The following is a 14,245-nucleotide window of genomic DNA, read 5'->3' as shown; positions in this document are numbered from 1 at the left end:
CGTTAACCAGTTGTCAGTGGGGGGGGGGGGGGGGGGGGGGGTGGGGGGGGGGAGGCAGTAGTCATTGAAGTGAGGGGCTTGTCAGAGAATGAAGCTTGTAAGTCCAGAGTCTGTCCAAGAGGTTGTCTGAAGTCCCAAGGTCCAGCTGTTGGGAGTGAAAAAAAAGCCAAAACACGTGGGAGATTTGGAAGTAAGAACACTGCTAGTGTCACTGATGAAGAGCCATACTGAAACCCTGTTTGGAGTCGGGTGCCAGTGTTCCGGCAGGACTCCCTGCTTAATGCATCGCTTGGGCATCCTACAGAACAGACAACCCACCCTTCCTTCCGACCCTTCCTGTTGAAGACATCAAGAGTAAATGGAGAACATATGTAGTAGTGTAGTAGTATTTTGTGTTGCTCATTTCACTGAGAGGAAAAGGAGGTTCTTTCATTGGTAGAAAGGTCATGAGAGTGCTATGGTGATAAGGACGCTGAGATAAAAACTCATGACGACACTGCACTGTCAAAAACAAACACCACAAACTAAGCTGAAATACATAAAAATTCTTAGGATGTCATTAGAAGAGTTTTCATGGCAACTTTCCAAAAGCACAGAATAATAGTTTGTTTGTAGTGGACCGCTGTTATAAAAATGTTTTGCCGTCCCAAAAGATGAAAAACATGACAAACTAAGCTGAAATGTTATGAAGAATGAATGTGACAATTGCAGAGAAAACTACTGACAAAGAGAAGAGCTGGTGACAGACCAGGCTGAGAGTTCAAATCAAATGATGGATGATTCTAATTGTACCCTAAAAGACAAGCCATCAGTGAGTGAACACAGAAAGAGTAGTGGTCTACTGATGAGCAAGTGGCTTCAGACAACCCAGCTCAATTTCACCTGCTTCAAGATCAATGTATTAGGCTATAAAATACATGTGTCAAAGTGAACTTTGAGCAACATATTTAAAATGTGTGATATTTTACAAAAGAACTTACTTGCTTTGAAATGTGCTTATTTCAGATGGATTAATAATGTCATAAGAGGGAAGAGTGTTTTCCCGGTTTTTATCAACTGAAAGTGTGACTTGTTTCTGTTCTATATAATGTTCACTTTTGGGCATCAGTGATAAAAGAAAAATCTATATATTGTCTTATTAGCTTGAGCTTGAAAATACGTAATTGCTTATTCTACATCCAAATTTGTGCCCTTTCTGGTTGACCGGTCAGTCCACAACTCAGAAGTCTGTATTTTGACGGTTCAGCTGTATTTAATTTGACATCTCTTCCTAAATGTTCCACTTTTATTTTTTGGGGTTTAATCCTTTGAAGGGTAGTTTTTGGAATGTTTTTTTTTTTCTTCAAAATTATAAGTCAGTGCTTTAGAACTCCATTTCTTTTAAAAGTATCAATTGTTGTATCAGAATTAGAATGTTCAGTTGAGAACATTCGTATCACATTTTTGATCTTACATCTTAAAGGGTAAAGTAAAACAATGTGTGTTACAAAGCACAAATGGGCCACCGTTAGACCTGAACTATTATTTTCCATTGAGTACATGACGGTTTGCTTCAACAACTGCACAACTGAGTACCTTTCATTATTTTTTAGCAATAGCTAAAATTATTTATAATGCTTTGTGAAAATTCTACATGAGTATTAAAGCATTAAATAAATAAAAATCATTGCTACTACATTTTTGAGAGGGCCAACTGCTGACAATTGTTGACAATCTAGTTGTAATCCACCCATAATAATAATAATAATAATAAATCTGCATGTCTAAGGTAAAATAATAACTTCAAATAATTAACAGTAATGGCATACAGCCTTTGGTGGTCACAGAATGAAGCCATGGCTTTTTGATTAAGCCAGCTAGCATTTAATCATTAAGCCATTGAGGCCTATAATTAAAAGACTGTAAGAAAAACAAACAATCGGCTCGTCAGTTCCTCAAACAAAACACATCTAAATGATGATTTTCTGACCATGGGTGCAATTTTTAGCCAAATAGCGACCAAAAAAAAAAAAAAAAAAAAGCCTCATTCTGTGAACTAGTGTGTTACCACCCACTTGAACCGGAACCTTTTCAATCAAACAGCTTACACAGTGCAGCCTCTGTCTCTTCTACAGTGACAGGAGCGGTGCTGCTCACGATGTTTCGTTAACATTTAAGGTTAGTGTCATTCCCATGTTTATGGGCCAAAATGAAGGGGACACAATAGCAGATTTCCTTCACTTTCATTTTATGAGAAATAACGACAGCCAGCTTACTGCGTGGGGTGGCTGAACACACTTCAGCGTCTCTCTAATAGCCTGGGAGAGCCGGGAGACGATTGAGAAGGGGGAAACCTTTCTGATTTGTTTTTTTTCCCCCTCAGTTTGTAAATGGCTTTGCATTACTACCGCTGCAAGCTAGGACCGGACGAGGGTGTATAACCGATCGGGCATTCGGTATAGCAGTTCCACTCTCACTGCTGAAGTCTTTAGCTAGCGACGTTCCAGCCGGAATTGGACGTGTCTCCGTGTGTACGCTAAAGGAAGGTGGATATATTGCAGGTTGCGTAAAAAAAGAAACTGAAAGATGGGGAACACGACCTCTTGCTGCGTATCCTCTAGCCCCAAGCTCCGGAGAAACGCACATTCCAGACTTGAGCCCTACCGCCCTGAGCCGGAGCTGAGCAGGGAGGATACGGGCTGTAACCTACAGCACATCAGCGACAGGGAGAATATTGACGGTAAGAGATTAATCGCTGATGTCGTTACAGTAAAACCATGTAAAACGTGAAGTAACTGTGAAACTAGTGGGGGGACAGTAGATGACCATGGCTACACTACACCGGTAGCCTACTAACTGTACATTATAGGCTACATTTTAAAAATATATTTTTGCTGATCAAAAATGTGCACTGTTTGTTAAATAAAACACAGACATTGCAGCACTGTTGTTTTAATTGTAACATTTTACTAGTAAAACCTGAAGACAAGGTAGATGAAATGCCAAGGGGAAAATCTTACATAGGCTATACAGAAGCAAATCTATTTAACAGCATTAGCTACTAGCTGGCTACTTAAATTTAGAGAGCGTATTCCTGCACCCTATTTTCACTAATGCATGCGCGGCTTAGCCTGGGGAAGGCTATGTTGTACAGATTGCCCGATGTTGTATAGAAACATGTACCGACAAGCGTGGCTAAATGAAGGACGCAGTAACAACTAGTTAAGTGTTTTCGAAAGGTTAAATCTCCTCCATTAGCCTGCATGATTACCACAGGCTACGTGAGGGGCAAGGAGTTCGTGGGCGTGTCCAACAGCTGTGTGGGGGGAAAGAAGTGCGTTTCGGTAAACCAAGCTACAATTATTCTTGATCCTGTTATTTGCCCGCGACGTCCAGTGGTCAAAGGCCATGCAAATAGTAGGCGAGCAAGTGGGTTGTTTTGGGTGTACTCAAGTGCTTGGAGTATCTGCGTTTTAAGCACATGCGCTCTGGTTATATGGAGTAATCGGTATCTTTTGCATATCGCGGATGCTGAATAAAAAATGCATTAGCAGACTACATTTGGGGCTAGCCTAGGCATTCAAACTCGGTCCTCTGGAGCCTCTGTGATGCTGGTTTTTGTTCCAACCACGATCTATCTATTGCAATCCCATAATTTAAACAAGCTGTTAATTTCTCTTAATTAGATGCTTTTTATGTTTTTGGGGATTATATGCCATTTTACTGTAAACCACACTATGCCAGAAATAGCTATGCATGCTATTAAGATAAAAGTCCTGTGTTCACATTGTGCTATATTGCAAACAACTCCATATAAAAAAGTGAACTAAAACAAACTGATCAAATTACGGACTGAGGGGAACCAATAGGCTCCTAATTGGTTGTTGAACACGTTTAACTAAATAATGCAAAAAAAAAAATCATCCATTTTCTCTTACACTTATTAACACTTATAAACACAATGCTGCTTTGGTTTGTTATCATTTGCTCTGTCTTTGAATTCATTATCTACCAAATGGTTCGTTTTAGTGGCCACAGGCTCCACTTTTGCCAATTAGGAGCCTGTTGATTCACATGAGTCTTTAACTTGATCCATTAAATCATTTTGTAACTTCTTTTTATGCAGTTATTCACAATAAGCAGAATGTGAACATGGATTTTTATCCTTCATGGCATGCATAGCTTTTTATGACATAACGTGTCTTAAGCGGGTAAGTAATCCCTCTAAACACGAAAAGCACCTAATTTAGATAAATTAACAGCTTATTAAAATTCTGGAATTTAAATTCGGATTGGAATGAAAAACTGCATACACAGAGGGTCCCCAGGACCGAGTTTCAATACCTAGGCTTGAAAGAACCATTTTTGGATCAAATAGGCCAGGGGTGGCCAATCCGAAAAGGGCCGGTGTGGGTGCAGGTTTTTGTTTTAGCCTAGTAGTACTAAGACACTTGATTCTAATTGTCAAGGCCTTGATTGAAAGCCATGATTAGTTCATTTAGCCTACTTGAATCAGATGTTGTAGTACTGGGCTATAACAAAGACCTGCACCCACACCGGCCTTTTTTGGATAAGATTGGACACTCCATAAATAAGCCTACTAGCAAGAAACTCATGCATTAAATAATTACAACCATACTAACACATATTATTTAAAAAAATGCAAGGTTCAGGGCATGAAAATAATGAAGACTGATAATTTTGTGACTACAAGCTGGTTCAAGATATTAGAAGATTTGGAATTAAATATAAAAGTAGAATCCATCATTGCACACTTTGTTGAGAGTGTATCATCTACTCTACTGGAAATAAACAAAGCTTTAATCTTGCATTCTCTTGGGAAGACATACTGTGAAATAGAGGGAAAGTCGCATAAAATTCTAAGCTGGAATCTTTACTTCAGGTTTCAGTACTACACTACTGACTAACTAATTAAACAATAAGGAACACAATATTTCTATGTTGCTATGCAGCATTCTAGAATAATTGTCAGATTGTTCCAGAAAATGTTGTACATTCAATTTAGTAATTGATAAACTGAAACGCTGATATTAAGTAAAGGTAAATTGGTATTGGTATATTGGTATTTGTATATTTCTCAATTTACCTGCCCATTTGGGAAAGCTTGTGCTCTGGCACCTGCTAACTTGCTAAGCAGAGAGAAACTGAAAGACATAGATGCATTTCTAGTCCTTGATGGACTTAAGGTTTTATGCATAGCTCCTTTGGACACTGAATCAATTTTTTTTCCAATTATTTTTCTATTACATGCAAAACAAGCATGCCTGTGACAGGGTTGCTTGAGCTCAGAATGTGAGTGGAGTGTTTTGAGACTCGGACTGGTCTGCCTCATAGATGTTGTCTTAATTCTGTCTGGAATCAAGTGTGTGAGGACAGACGCTACTATGAATTTTAGCAGCCACAACTGTAGCAAGCTTGTGGAGATTGTCTTGGAGAGAGAATGGAATTAAGAAGGTAATATTTCCGAGAGATTTTGGAAGAGCCTGGAGCCTACCCCGTATCTTTGATTTACTCCTCTTTTGAAGTCCCGGTATGTACTGTGTTATTATTTTGTTGTATGCACTTGTGAAAGCAGAAGGCTCTACTGTGCCAAGTGGAGCTGTAACTCATCTATGTGTGAGTGAGGAGTGAGGAATCATGTTTCCTCTGTGTGCAATGTGTGTGTGAATCCAACACCCTCAGTGTGTGGCCATTGCTTTGAAGTAAGAAGCACTGCTACAGCTACACTAGGTGATATCTGTGTCTTAGCCTGAGAGGGAGGTGCGCTATCCTTTAGCATCGCTGACATACTGGGTGGTAAAGGACAACAACCGTCACATCCCATTTGGCGTTTTTTCTTTCTTTTTGAGGAGCATGCCGGATTGGCCTTCTAGAATCTAGAGCTCAATGCAGGCAGCTTGTTGTGAAGCAACTTAGCATTTTATAGAAGTGCTGCCGTCCCCTCTGCTAATTCAATTTAGCTGGAAGATGAGAAACAACAAGTGAAGTGTCATGTGTCTATGGGTACCTCCCTGTGCTTGACAATTTAATGCAGAGAGATGGAGAGGAGAGGGGGAGTGATCAAAAAAGAGAGCAAAAGGGAGAGTAATTGTTTTTGTGTTTGTGTCACACTAGCATGGAGGCAGCTTTGCTTCTCGTAATCGACTGGGAGATGTTTTGGCCAGTCTGTGAAAACCTTATCATCAGTAAATTGGGACGATGCTTATACTTGGATGACAGTGAATCTGCAACCTCTCAACTGGCAGGTTACAGTTTCAAGCTCTGAATGGGTGTATGGCGATTGCACTTTTGAGTTAGGTCCATAATCCATGTAGCTCCAGCAGACATCCGTAGGCACAAATGGATAATTCTTAAAAAATGTGATCTGTATACAGTAAGTTTCCTCTGGTTACGGACGTCTGCCAAGCAGATGCTTAATGTAAATGTGATTCTGGAAGGCTGTACCAGTCTGGACAGAGGTCTGTTCACACAGTGTTCAGCTGGAGCCAGCCGAGGCAGACAGGGCTGGATCATGTGCTGAGTCACCCCTGGGAATTAACGCAGTCATTGTGAGCGCAACAGGGAGTCCCAATAACAGGAACCATTGTCTGGAAAGAAAGACTCTCTATTAAACTTCTCCTTTCAAGGTTTCAATAATGTAGCATCTGTTTACCATGAGGCCCAGGCCTTCTGGAGTGCAAATGCAGAAACCTATTACAAGCAGATATTTCCTTGGTCCAACTGGGAAAACATCTTTTATTTCCCTGTATTGAAACACAGGACTTTTGTTTGATTGCTTGATCCATAAATGTAAACTGTTTGCAGTAAACCTTTGTTCCGTTTTCTTTAGTTGTTTTCTTTAGTTACAAAATCATTTTTGGTAATATTTTCTTATGGTGCGGTTCATTGTAATTATTTGGGAGCAGGTAGAGATACTGCATCCGTTGGTACAGCTGTTATTCCCTGCACGGACTGAGTACACCCACTCTTATGAGAGGCATGTCATGCGGATGGTGTCACAGTAACTGCCTCATGATTATAGCACTGGAAGGAGAAGCTTGTTACAGGAAACCCTATATTATATTGCTGTTGCTTGAGTGAGCACTGAGTGATGTGCACACTGCGGCTTTTAGACAGCTCTGCCTTAACCTGTTTGTTTGTTGGAAACCACTGTCCACGCGCTGGCCACGCGCTGTCGAGATGTGTCCCACTGTCTGTTTTTTACCCGGAGATGCTCAAACCCCTCGTGGTTCACAGCTTGTGTGTAGAATAAGACGCACGGCGCTGGGGACACTGACATGCTGTGATATAAAGTGGGCGTGTTAAAATCTCGTGGAACTTGAACACAGCAGTGCCTGTCAGTTTTTTATTGGTACGTTTGGTGTTAGCTGCGGTTACAGGCTCCTGAATAATGCACTGCAAATCCACACACAGAAATTAGCGCAGTGGAGCGTAGGCATATGCACTACTGATTGGGGTGTGGCTTCAAGAACCCCAAAATTGGTGAAGCTATCGTACATTTCAGCGACTCGATGGCATGAAGAAATCACTCATGGCTGTTCATGTCGGGAGCAAAGGCATTTCATTGGTTGTTATGAGTCAGGTGATTGATTGAACGTTGTAGGTTCTTATGGTTTTATGAAGCCGCACTTTACTGTTATACTAATGTTCTCTGCAGGGCTTTACAGTGCTTTCATTTTAGGAGAATTTGCTCCTGAACTCTGGCATGTGCTAACTGCAAAAATAATTTAGGAGCACATCTACTAATTGGGATGCATTATCGTGCTCCTAAATTTTTTAAATTTAGGAGCACACAACTCCATGGAGAAAATGTCAGCATAGAGCCCTGCACTGATGCGTCTGAGTAATTATCATAGTGGGAGGCCTTTCCTAGCCAGCCAGAAGACCTAAAGTCAAACCATTAAGTTAAAATCTGTGGCCATTTGTTTTTAGCTTTTACTGTAGTCATATCTGGCCTCTTAAGTGATTAATCTCTTAACCCAGAGGATATTTGTTTTGGTGTCCTTGTCTGTGGTTGTATTTTTGTTCTTACCTTTAGGTTAATCCAGCTAGGATTATCCGTGTTCCGGAGCTTCTGTGTCTGCAGTGCAGAATCACAGCTGCAGAGGTGCACTGAAATGACTTGAATCACTTAAAATTGGTTTGGCTATATCGCTGTAAAATATAGCTAGCCTATCTTGTGCTCTACACCTTCTCTCAGTTAATCTGAACAATGCATCTGCTCAGAGCCCATCTCTGGGTGTCATTGAGACTTTGAATAAGTGCCACAATGAGAACATTGCGTAGTACTTATTCACGTGGACTGTGTAGGTGTGGCCTTGTATGGAATCTGTCAGAGGGTTTTGCAAGGAGTGTCATGAGGCACAATGATGGCATTTAGGACAAATTGATGAAACTTAGCTATAGGGAGGCACCGATTGATTGACCACCGATTGTTATTGGCCGATAATACTAGCAATCTGTCATCGGCCATCGGCTAATAGTTTGAAAATAACTGGTGGTCAGTTCCGATTATGACTTGTCAATCAAAAGTATGTTGTTTATTTGTAATTAAAATGGTGGTTTTAATTTGCCTGTCAGATACAAAGTAATTTCACTTTGTTTTCCATATTCATTGTTTCCCCTATAATTGTACAGACCTGGTGGGCTGCCAGGCACCAAAATGTTTTTTTATAATGCCAAAAATGACACCAACTATCTACTAAATTGGAAATCAATAATCATTTGGCTTGGGAGCCTCTGCGGGGCGCTGTTCTGAAAAATGACGACCTCTGTGTTTTTGCCTGGGAAACTTGATGCTATAAGAGCGTCACTGCAGTGTTCTGTCAATTAACTGTATTAGAACTTGTATAATAACTTCTTGTAACTGTGGTCACAGTCCCCTTACTTTACTTATCCCTGCTGAACGAAGTCAAAGTAAGTTTCTGATATTTCATATTTTCTTGTGGAACCGCAGTCTCATTGTAGCCTATGTCTCTTGTTTTCACTGTCAACCTAGTGTTACCACATTGTGTTGGTATGGTTGAATGTTAAATTTCTTCTTACAGTGAAGAATCCCTCACTTGTTTGCATTGTGGACAGATGTGACTGCCAGCGAATCTCTTGCTGTTACCCCTCACAGCAGTTTTTGATGCAAGAAACGCTGGAAGGATTGGTCTGAATCATGTTCATGATGTACTTAATATTTTGTAAAGGTTTGAGGATTAGCCTAATTAATGCATAAGGTGCATAAAACCTGGGTAAACCTACATAGTAATGCCAGGTGTGTCCCTATTTCTTTTTTTACTCCAATAGCAATGCTTCTGACCCAACTCCCTGCCACTTTAATATAATGCAAATTAATTAATCTAATATATTGGGTGAATGGGTGTATGGCGATTGCACTTTTGAGTTAGGTCCATAATCCATGTAGCTCCAGCAGACATCCGTAGGCACAAATGGATAATTCTTAAAAAATGTGATCTGTATACAGTAAGTTTCCTCTGGTTACGGACGTCTGCCAAGCAGATGCTTAATGTAAATGTGATTCTGGAAGGCTGTACCAGTCTGCCAGCGAATCTCTTGCTGTTACCCCTCACAGCAGTTTTTGATGCAAGAAACGCTGGAAGGATTGGTCTGAATCATGTTCATGATGTACTTAATATTTTGTAAAGGTTTGAGGATTAGCCTAATTAATGCATAAGGTGCATAAAACCTGGGTAAACCTACATAGTAATGCCAGGTGTGTCCCTATTTCTTTTTTTACTCCAATAGCAATGCTTCTGACCCAACTCCCTGCCACTTTAATATAATGCAAATTAATTAATCTAATATATTTTTTACTGAATGTTCTTTGTCACAAGTGTGTACCATTGCCAAAGATGCTCTGTATGGAATTTTGAAGTCTTCATTATAATGTGGCAGAGGTTACACAGCTTATGTTTATGCAATAAACGCAGTATATTAAGTTATCCTTTCCTTGTGATCATTTTAAGTCTTGAATATGCAGAGCAAACAGAAATTTGAAAGCAAATATAAATTACAGACTGCGTGCTGCATCCAACCACATCAATATACTGCCCTGCGTGCCACTGTTTAGGGGGGTTTTCAGTGCGTCTGTTTAAGGGGGTTTTCAGTGGGTCTGTTTAGGGGGTTTTTCAGTGCGTCTGTTTAGGGGGTTTTTCAGTGCGTGCCACCAAGCCTGGAAAATTCTAGGGGTAACACTTAGCCTATATTTCAGGAATTAACTTCCGGTTGGAAGAATGCATTTCAAGTTGGATGCTTGTGAAGACCGGTCATAAAATATAGGCCTAAATGTTTACTTTGTTGCATTACTTTAAAGTTGTTTTAAATGGTTACTTATGGAACTTGTGGAAACAGAACCACCAAACAATCAGTATTGGCAGATGTCCCCCCCCCCCAAATAACCGGAATCTGTATCGGTTATAAATGATCATATCGTTGCATCTCTACTTGGCTAAAGGCCCATATGCATCATTCAAACTTGTATACTGTCAGAACGGCTCTAAAAATGTGATCTGTAGGTGGATCATGCCATTGCTTTGGGGTGCTTGGCTTTTGTACTTAGGAATACTGGAACTACTCCTTCCTCCAGCTAAGGGATGGATATTCCTCACTCCCGTGATGTCTGCTCTGGCCCTTTTTAATATCAGCTGATCTCCTGGGTGGGAAACCAGCACAGGCGTGTCTGGCTGCTTCTCTTGAAGAACCTCAGAGTGCTGGTATTTTCAACAGAAAAAGCTGTCGGGAAGCCGCTCTCTCTGTCAGCCTCAGCATCAAGCATTGCAATAAGGCGGAGATGAAAGTTACTGGCTCTGCCCAGAATGGACAGTCAGCAACTTGCTAAGCAGCCTGCAGAATAACTGGCATAGCGCTGCAGGCAGTGATGGAGGGGTGTCTGACTGCGCTATAAAGAAAGGATTAACAGAAATGGAGGAATTAGCCATTTGCAACAGTAGAACATTGTCTGATGTGCTGCATGAGTGGCGTCACATGTTGAAACCTGCTGATGCAAGGCAGGCCAACCCACACCATTTCCACATATCTGCACATAAAAACTCGTCGTAATTATATTTAATCTGTTCACCTTATATTTTCAGCTTTTGTCAGTATATGACAAATGTAAGCATAATTGCCATGCTTATTTAAATAAAAAAACATCTATGAATACTATGCCTCCTATTTTAAAGTGTGAATTGTTTTAAGTGCCGAAATATTACTTAGATGTTTTACTTTGTTAGCTATCATAATTGCATACTTTAGGCTGTTAAAATGTTAACTAGTTCTGAGCTTAAACTAAGAGGAGCTACCTTGAGCATTTGAACAGAGGATTTCAGCAAGTTTCAAACTTGCTTGGAAAAATAAATAACATCCAAGTTTAAAATTTTTTTTAAGAGAGTGAATAATCTGAAAATATAAGATCAAGGTTGGCTGTGCAAACCTTCTAAATCAGGGGTGCCCAGACTTATCTAAGAATGGTTGATGTGGATGCAAGCTCTTGCTTCCGCCCTAACACTAAAACAACAGATTCAACTAATGATGAATTTCAATCATGATTTATTGACTCAGGTGTTGTAGTGGATGGAAGAATGGCTCAATCCACTCTGGCCTCTACTGTTTTGCCGTCAGGTACAAAATCTAGCTAGGGACAGGAATAACAGTAGCAGCAGCTACGTGACATCCAGCAGCGAATGAGTATGGGGTATTCTCTCAAAAATAAATAAATAAATAAATAAATGCTGCGGATCCACAATTAAATGCAGCCGATCCACAAATAAATGCAGTGAATCCACAAATAAATGTAGCGGATGCACAGATAAATATTTGTGGATCAGTTTTATATATTTATTTATTTATTTTTGAGACAACAATACCCCCATGAACAAGTAGCATGTTTTAGCTACTAGGGAAGAGCCTTCCTCTATGATTTCTCAATTTATCATGACACTCAGAGTTACTGGGATGATTGCTACCCTTCTCAGAAGAGGACAGGGTGAGGAATTTTAATATTCTGTGAGAAAGGTGGTTTTACAGGTAAACTCAAACACAAAGGCAACAGTTGGACAATCTTAAAGTAAGTCAAGGGGCCATCATGATGCAGAATTGGAAGCCTCAGCCACTTTAACTCTGGTGTTCATGGCAGAATTGCAAGCTTCATCCTGGATGTGACCGCACAAAAAGAAAGCTTGTAGCTTTATCAAGCTGAAAACAAATGGCTCTCTTGGCTATGCTTTGTGGTCATAGTAAACAAATACTAATATACTTTCGGCATCCCCTTTTTGTATACTGTTTACTCACATGTCAGTTGTGCTTTTGTGATTGCTGTACCCATCACATTGTAGCTATGTCATCTTTCCAAAGTTGCTATTGTCACCCATCCATTTTGCATAGCCATTCTCAAGCATGCTAGCTTGACTTCCGCACATGGGGAAAAACATTAGCTTCCACACTTGTGGGGAAAAATAGCGGTCAAGCCTGCCTCTTTCTGTAAAGGTGAGTGGCCCTTTGGTCTTCTCCCCCTCTCAGCTGGAGCCTTTTTGAAAAGAGATATCAAGTCACAACCTGTGTTGAGATTGACAGCTCTGGGTTTCCCATAAGGCATTGTGATTCAGATTTTGAATGATGAAAGCGCGATTTGGACTTCTGACAGATTGCGAACTGTGGGAGACTGTTCATTTATTCACGACTCCTTCCCGCTCGTGGAGTGTGAAATGGAGGTCGGTCCTTGATCGGAAGCTTTGAATGGGTCTAAATGGGGCCCACGGTGAAATTTGCATCAGCTCTGTCTGGATTGGATTATTGGGTTTCAGTTTATAATACACGTAACCATGTCCCTGACGTGTGACTGGGAGCAAATTAGGCATTAGGGCTGAAGCAATGGGATGGCTGTCGCTCTGAAAGAGGTCAGGGGGACTCCTTGGAGCGTTGCACATTTATCCCATGCACCCCTCAAGAATTTTAATGATCATATCTGATTGGACACGGGACACATGGTGTTATCCATCAATCTGGCGTCCACTAGCTAAAATGTCTACGTGGCAGAATAATCTAATTGAACAATAAGCACTCCGTCACGCAATTACGTTGTAATTTGATTTCAGTCTTACGGGATCAGATTGAATTTCAGTCTGTGACTTCCATTTCTGTTTTTTTTCCACCCTACTTTATAGTCCCTTGCATACTGCATGATTAATATGCATATGTACAGTACAAGAGCATTATTAGCATATATCCTTGGGTAAAGGCATAAGTGAATGGCCATAAAACAAAAAAACAAAAATAGCCTAATAGCAATTATATAAAAGTCAACTGGACCCTTAATGTAGACTTACATAAACTTAGCAAGACACATATGTACACAGTAAAATGTCCAGTGTTAATTCAACTCTAACAGAGTTTATATAGCCTAAGTCTACTCTGGCCATAGTGGACTCATATGGAAGAATTGATTTAATGTTGAACATTTTATGTGTGCCTTTTATAGTTCTTTTTCAGCGTATACAGGATAAAAAGATTTAAAAAACCATAAAGGCTACACAATTAAAGCCTATACTGTGCACTTTAGGAATAAGGACACATTAACTATTCAGTAAAACTGATTACAGTAGATGTGCTTGTTTGATGGTGTTGTCCCATGTGCTGTGTTGCGAAGAGTGTTTACTTCCCTTTGGTGCTCTTGGGGAGTTCACAGTGAAGCCCCATTTGATGACTGTCAGGAAGGATGACCCGGCTTCACTTGTTGACAATGGAGGGAAAGCTCTTCTCCGGGCATTATGATTAGCCCAAGCCTGGTTTTGAAGGAATTCTTTCCCTAAGCTTCCAACTAAGAAGTCGAACCACTTGCTATTTTTAACTGACCTGCTACCGTATTGTTAAAACTCTGGAGCCATTTAATAAATCCTCTATATAAGCTTTCATGTGAGATGGGAAGATCCTCCTGATGCAGAATCAGGTCATGGATGAACGTGAACTGTGTGGGAGGAGGGTGAAGTAAAGGAGACCTCAGACTTATTATTGAGCCATATCTCATTCTGATGAGAGAGAGAGAGTTTAATGAGGCTTTGTGTGTTTGACGACAGAAACCCATTGGCTGGGAGGTGCCTACATTAGAGGATCACTGCTTTACTCTAGCAGAGTATTGTGCTGATGTTTCAAAAGGGCAGTGTTTAAGGTGATGGCGACATGGACAATGGAAAGTCATTATCAAAAAAAGACTTGCATGACGTCATATTGGCGCATGCACCTT

The 14,245-nt window shown here is 40.5% G+C and overlaps 1 protein-coding gene across 2 annotated transcripts in view; it reads left to right on the top strand.

Moving 5' to 3' along the window:
* Positions 1-2,067: 2,067 nt before the first annotated feature.
* Positions 2,068-14,245, top strand: part of ccny (cyclin Y) — a 61,271-nt gene continuing 49,093 nt past the window's right edge. For both annotated transcript variants that reach the window (XM_035414571.1, XM_035414570.1), the window contains exon 1: positions 2,068-2,719. In XM_035414571.1, coding sequence (XP_035270462.1) covers positions 2,566-2,719 — 154 coding nt within the window. In that variant the 5' untranslated portion in view covers positions 2,068-2,565. The remainder of the gene's footprint in view (positions 2,720-14,245) is intronic.

This window comes from Anguilla anguilla, chromosome 4 (genome assembly GCF_013347855.1).
Source record: "Anguilla anguilla isolate fAngAng1 chromosome 4, fAngAng1.pri, whole genome shotgun sequence".
NCBI classification, from domain to species: Eukaryota; Metazoa; Chordata; class Actinopteri; order Anguilliformes; family Anguillidae; genus Anguilla; species Anguilla anguilla.
The sequence above is the reverse complement of the archived record's forward strand: the minus strand, read 5'-3'. Positions and strand labels throughout refer to the sequence as shown.